At 42.5% G+C, this 5,374-nt stretch overlaps 1 protein-coding gene across 3 annotated transcripts in view; it reads left to right on the top strand.

Moving 5' to 3' along the window:
- Positions 1-4,687, top strand: part of epb41l4a (erythrocyte membrane protein band 4.1 like 4A) — a 30,636-nt gene extending 25,949 nt beyond the window's left edge. For all 3 annotated transcript variants that reach the window (XM_046066921.1, XM_046066922.1, XM_046066923.1), the window contains exons 18-22: positions 1,806-1,892; positions 2,116-2,151; positions 4,128-4,196; positions 4,292-4,372; positions 4,522-4,687. In XM_046066921.1, the coding sequence (XP_045922877.1) occupies positions 1,806-1,892; positions 2,116-2,151; positions 4,128-4,196; positions 4,292-4,372; positions 4,522-4,600 (352 nt within the window). In that variant the 3' untranslated portion in view covers positions 4,601-4,687. The remainder of the gene's footprint in view (positions 1-1,805; positions 1,893-2,115; positions 2,152-4,127; positions 4,197-4,291; positions 4,373-4,521) is intronic.
- Positions 4,688-5,374: the final 687 nt, after the last annotated feature.

Genomic DNA, 5,374 nt, shown 5'->3' on the forward strand with positions numbered 1-5,374 from the left:
AAAACTCTCTTGTTGCTGGTGAGGAACCTCTGAGTAAGAGGCCACGGGGGTAATAGAGGCTCTGATTGACACCACCTTATTGGTAAAATAAGATAAAATCAATTCACAGTCATCATTACTTCCAGCAGAGGCACAAGGAGGGGTTGAGTTTACCAGCTGATCCACAGTCTTAAACAGAAACCTGGGATTGTGTTTATGTGTAGTAATGAGTTCAGAAAAATAGTGTGTTCTCGCATCCTTAACCATGTTATTGTAGTTAATCAATAAATCCTTTAGACTGAGGTAATGGACTTGGAGACTGGATTTTTTCCATCTGCGCTCTGCTTTTCTGCATTCCCTTTTGAGGCTGCGAATGCTGTCATTTATCCAGGGTTGCTTACTAGCTTTAGACGTAGGCCTAACCTTTAGAGGAGCAGTAATATTTAGTGACGACAAGCAGATATGATTGAAGTGATCGACCAGATTGTTGGTGTTGGAATCAGACAGGTGTTGGCTTTGGCTCTGAAAGAATGCGCAAAACTTTGAAACACTTTGTTCATTAAAGATGCGACAACACACGGAGCTCGGTGAGGTGGCATGAGTAACAGACGAATTGCAGCTAAAAACAATCCATCTGTGGTCAGATATGGTCATGTCCACTAATTCCACAGAGGAGATGCTGACACCCAGGGTAAAAACCAAGTCCAGTGTATGACCGTGGTTATGTGTTTGCCCTTTGACATGTTGTTTGAAGTTAAAAGAAGTGGCCATATTTAAAAAGTCAGTTGCATTAAGATTGTTGGGGTCATCAACATGAATATTAAAATCGCCACAAACAAACACAGCTGGAAGACAGCTGTTCGTACCGCTGTCATTCTGTCATCACATTTACAGTACTTTAAATTAAATGAAGACATCTAGCTCCTGATGGACAGAAAAGTCTAGTATGAACAGGGGACGATCATTACTTCATTATTACTATTGTTATTACATCAAACATTACATTGTCAGTGTACAGGTGTGGGTACAGAACTTGCTTTCTATTGCTTTTATTTTATATAATTCTTATTTCTGCACCAAAGCAAATTATTTGTAAGTTTGAACTTATTGTGGGAGATCACGGCCGGCTGTTATTGCTCTGCAGGCCTCTGTGTGGGGGGGGCAGTCATTTCCGGTTAGTGCACAGCAGCCTGTCGAAATGAAAGCACTAAGCAAGTGTAAGTACACAGTGTACTGCATGTTAGTACTGAACTGAGACACAGCTTCAGTCTCCGTAGGACGATGATGTACAAACAGAAAGCAGCCTGTTGCCGTCTGAGGGATCTCCTTTAACAAGAGAGCTGATAGGTCACTGGGAGGTGTTTTCATAGAGAGTTGATCTCTGGTCTGGAAGTGTACCAGCTCAGCATCAGGTACCATGGAGATGTACCCAGGAAGAACCTTCACCATGGTGCTGAAACCCAGCGTTAACCCTGAAGTTACCTCGCTAAGCTCACTTCCAGGTTCAGGTCTAGCGCCCAGGACTTACCACTCTGATTATCGACTCTCTGCTCACCTGTCTGGTCCTAACTGTGTCAAAGTCTAATCACACGGTCAGAACCAGGACGCATGTGGTCATTTAGTCTGATGGGAGGGGCTTAATACTTTCAAAGGGCTGTCTCAGGGGGGCGGAGTCTTCAGTGCTAAAGTACATTTCTTCTATCACTGTATCTGTGGCCTGTGTTCCCTTTGTAAGAACAAAGCAGCCTGGGAAATGTAGTTCTGGGATAGGTTTGGAATATTTTGGTGACGTGAGTTTTTAGGATTCTGTAAACTTTGATCACCAGGTCTCGTTTCCATGACAACACAAGCAGTGGCAGCGAATCCGAGAAGACGGCGAGTAATGGCGAGAGATACAGAAGATCAAAGAACAGGTAAGAAATCTAATCTACTTCCTGTTTTCACCTAGCAGTTGCCAAGGTGGCCAGAGACCTCACTCCTGGTCATGTAAACAACAACATGTTTGTGACGGAAGATAAATGCTAATAATTAGTTTTCAGAGTCAATACCTGTTCAGGTATGAGTGCTAACGGTAATGCTATCAGTTTTACCCATTGAATCATCAGTGCTAATGCTAATGCTATCTCTTCTTTATAGACAAAGTCCAGATGTCCTGACGTGGAAACACATCCAGTAAGTGAGAGAGAGAACTTTTTATGTCTATCTTCCAGTTCAAATCTGGCTAAAACTTCTCCACTTTTTGCTGGAACCACTTATTCTATGTGGCAGCGAAACCTGGGGCCAAAACTAGGCAATGAATTTGACAAACAGGACAAAACAATGTGATGAAGAAACAGTTCAGCTACAAACCCAAACTTGGCTCCACCTTTATAAAACTTATTTGTAAAACTAGGCAGCAGAAAAGCTCACTGGAGTCAGTCAAGGAGAGTTTTTATTCCTTTGCAAGACAAAAGCGACATGTTGGCAGGCTCTGTGCAGGTTGGATTCTCGCATGGTCTCCACCTTCCTGGACTTTCCTCCGCTGCCATCTAGTAGTCTTTCTCCACCTTTATTCAACTTCTCATCACTTACTTCACTTTGCTTGTTAAAACTTGCTACTCAAACCTATATTTATATTATATTTTTTATTTATTTTGTGGATGATATAGTGTCACTATTCACCATCAGTACTCATGAAAGTCAAATTAAAATTTTAAAAAGATTAAAACATTTTGGTAAATGAATCACTTATTAATTAAAATCCGTCGTTCTTTGTTATCCGATACTTTTCACGAGGAGAGTCTTCTGGCTGTGAGCAGTTTTCAGTAGCTGCACAACTGCTGCAGACTTTCAGGTGTTTTATAGTGAAGGAGGGGCGTTGCTAGACATAAAGCTCTGCTGGGCCACAGGCCCCTCATCCCCCATGTGCATTTTTGATTTATTTTTGATTGAAGTGTATGAAATGTGTTAGTATGTGCCACATCAGCTTCCCTTGTTTAGCCCATTAATGTTGGCTCTGTCAGGTCAGAAAGCACATGTCACCACCTGAGAAGAATTCTGCCCTGGCCCTCCTACCCGACCTGTGAGCCATGTAAACAATTAGCCCCTGCTGCACAGTCACACCTGACACCGCACTGCTGTCACCTTTTTAAAAGAGTCTGTCTCTGTAATATGCCTGAATGGGAACCTCTTCTAGAAGTGTGTTCGGACTGCTGCTGGCTGTGCTCGTACTGGCTGAGGCTGCCTGTGCTTCACCTGGGTCTGTGCTCGTACTGGCTTACGATCAAACATCTACTTTAGTGACAAATTTAAGCATAGCCCCTGTAAGTAACAGATATCAATATTAATTTTATCAGCTGTCTCAAGCCTGTTCACACCAGCTCCCCCAGTCTGCTTTAACATTTTAAAAGCTAAAATACTATTTATACTAGGGCTGGGCGGTACGGCCAAAAATGTTATCACCATTAAAAAATTCATATCATTCGACATCAACAATGATCAGGATAAATGTCAAGTCATTAGAGTTTAAAGGCTGACTTTTGCTCCTTAGGGATCCTGATGGTTAATTGTGGTTTTAAACCTTCCTTCGTGGTCAGAACAAACACTTGATGCCAAACAACAGATCACTTCACAGATCTGAGGCAGAACATTAAGAACTATTCTGAGAAAATCTGTTTTCCACAAATATGCACAAGTGAAATTAAGTGAAATCTTATTTCAGTCCCTTTTTCCTCAGCAAGATACATATCTTAATACTGCATCGGCAACGTTAGTCAACAAATCACTCCACATTTGCTTTTTACCGCTACATCCTTTCAGGCTAAATCAACACTTTGACAAAATACCGGTGGAACACAGGATAGAAACGTGGGTCGCGTTAGTTGGTGTGAAGTAATACAACTTTGCACCAACGTTAGCAACTGCTCGGCGTTAGCCTCACTTTGTTCTTACTCGACATCATCTGAACCTGTTTGGTCTGATGGGCTTCAGCACATAAACCTTTATTGTTGTTTTGGATCCTTAAGTGGAGCCTGTGTTTTACTGTGAGCCGGTTGTTTTATGGTGTTAGTGGACTGCATGTCGTTAGCTGCCGTGTTAAACTCAAGTACATGTACTTATAAATATCATTCTCAATACTACTGTGTGTGTGTGTGTGTTTGTGTGTACAGGAAGCAGCTGGTGGAACCCGACGGTTTGATTGACAGACAACTGGAAGAAATACCTTATATGGAAGTGAGGTAAGACTGGAAGGAAGGAAGGAAAGAAGGATAGAAAGAAGGAAGGAAGGAAGGAAGGATAGAAGGAAGGATGTAAATTTGTTTGTGTACTACAGAGTCTCTGGGGAGCCAATAAAAACGCACCGTAGTCCGAGGAGGCGAGGACATTGTCGGTGGGCGTCGGCTTCAGAACTTCAGTAGGTGTCAATCAAATGATTCAGTCAGTGACGTCATCAATAATGATGTGTGATAAAATTATAATGATTAAAATAAATTTAAATATTATCATGTGATATATATTATGTGTCACGTCTTTGTGTTCATTATATTTTCCTCTGTTGTTCAGTTCAAAGGTGGACCTGGTTCCTCCTCTTCCTGTTACCAAGGCAACAGACACTTCCGGTGGATTACCCACAAGTCCATGAGGCAGCGGTCGACTCTCTACCCACAACTGATTGACAGTACTTCATGTGATACTATTAAAACACACGTTACCCCGATTACTGACAGTACTTCATGTGATGTGTTCTTTCAGGCTCGGGTAACTTTATTTGTACCTGTAGGTAAAAAGTCCTGCTCACATTTCAAACCAAACACAATGGACACCAGAGAGTAGACAGTGTACAGCAGGTAAAACATAACAAACTTTTCTGGCTCTGGAGCTGTGGAGTCTGGATCTGTGGTTGCGGGTCACCTGCTGCCCCCGTGTTCCTGCTCGACACCCTCTGCTGCAACAACTATTGTTACTAGTCCTATTGTTATTATTGTTATTATAATAATTAACATTACGATTGTTATCATTAACACTACTATAAATATCTGTACCATTTTTCATTTAGTCTATAGCAACATCACCTTTTCGCTCTCTCTCTCTCTCTCTCTCTCTCTCTCTCTCTCTCTCTCTCTCTCTCTCTCTCTCTCTCTCTCTCTCTCTCTCTCTCTCTCTCTCTCTGCCTCATGCAGTCAGTCGCTCTCTCTCTCTCTCTCTCTCTCTCTGCCTCATGAAGTCAGTCGCTCTCTCTCTCTCTCTCTCTCTGCCACATGAAGTCAGAGAGCAAGAGAGAGAGCGCGACTGACTTCATGAGGCAGAGAGAGAGAGAGCAAGAGAGAGAGAGAGAGCGTCTGACTTCATGAGGCAGAGAGAGAGCGAGAGAGCAACTGACTTCATGAGGCAGAGAGAGAGCGAGAGAGCGACTGAC

Source organism: Micropterus dolomieu, linkage group LG13 (genome assembly GCF_021292245.1).
Source record: "Micropterus dolomieu isolate WLL.071019.BEF.003 ecotype Adirondacks linkage group LG13, ASM2129224v1, whole genome shotgun sequence".
NCBI lineage: Eukaryota > Metazoa > Chordata > Actinopteri > Centrarchiformes > Centrarchidae > Micropterus > Micropterus dolomieu.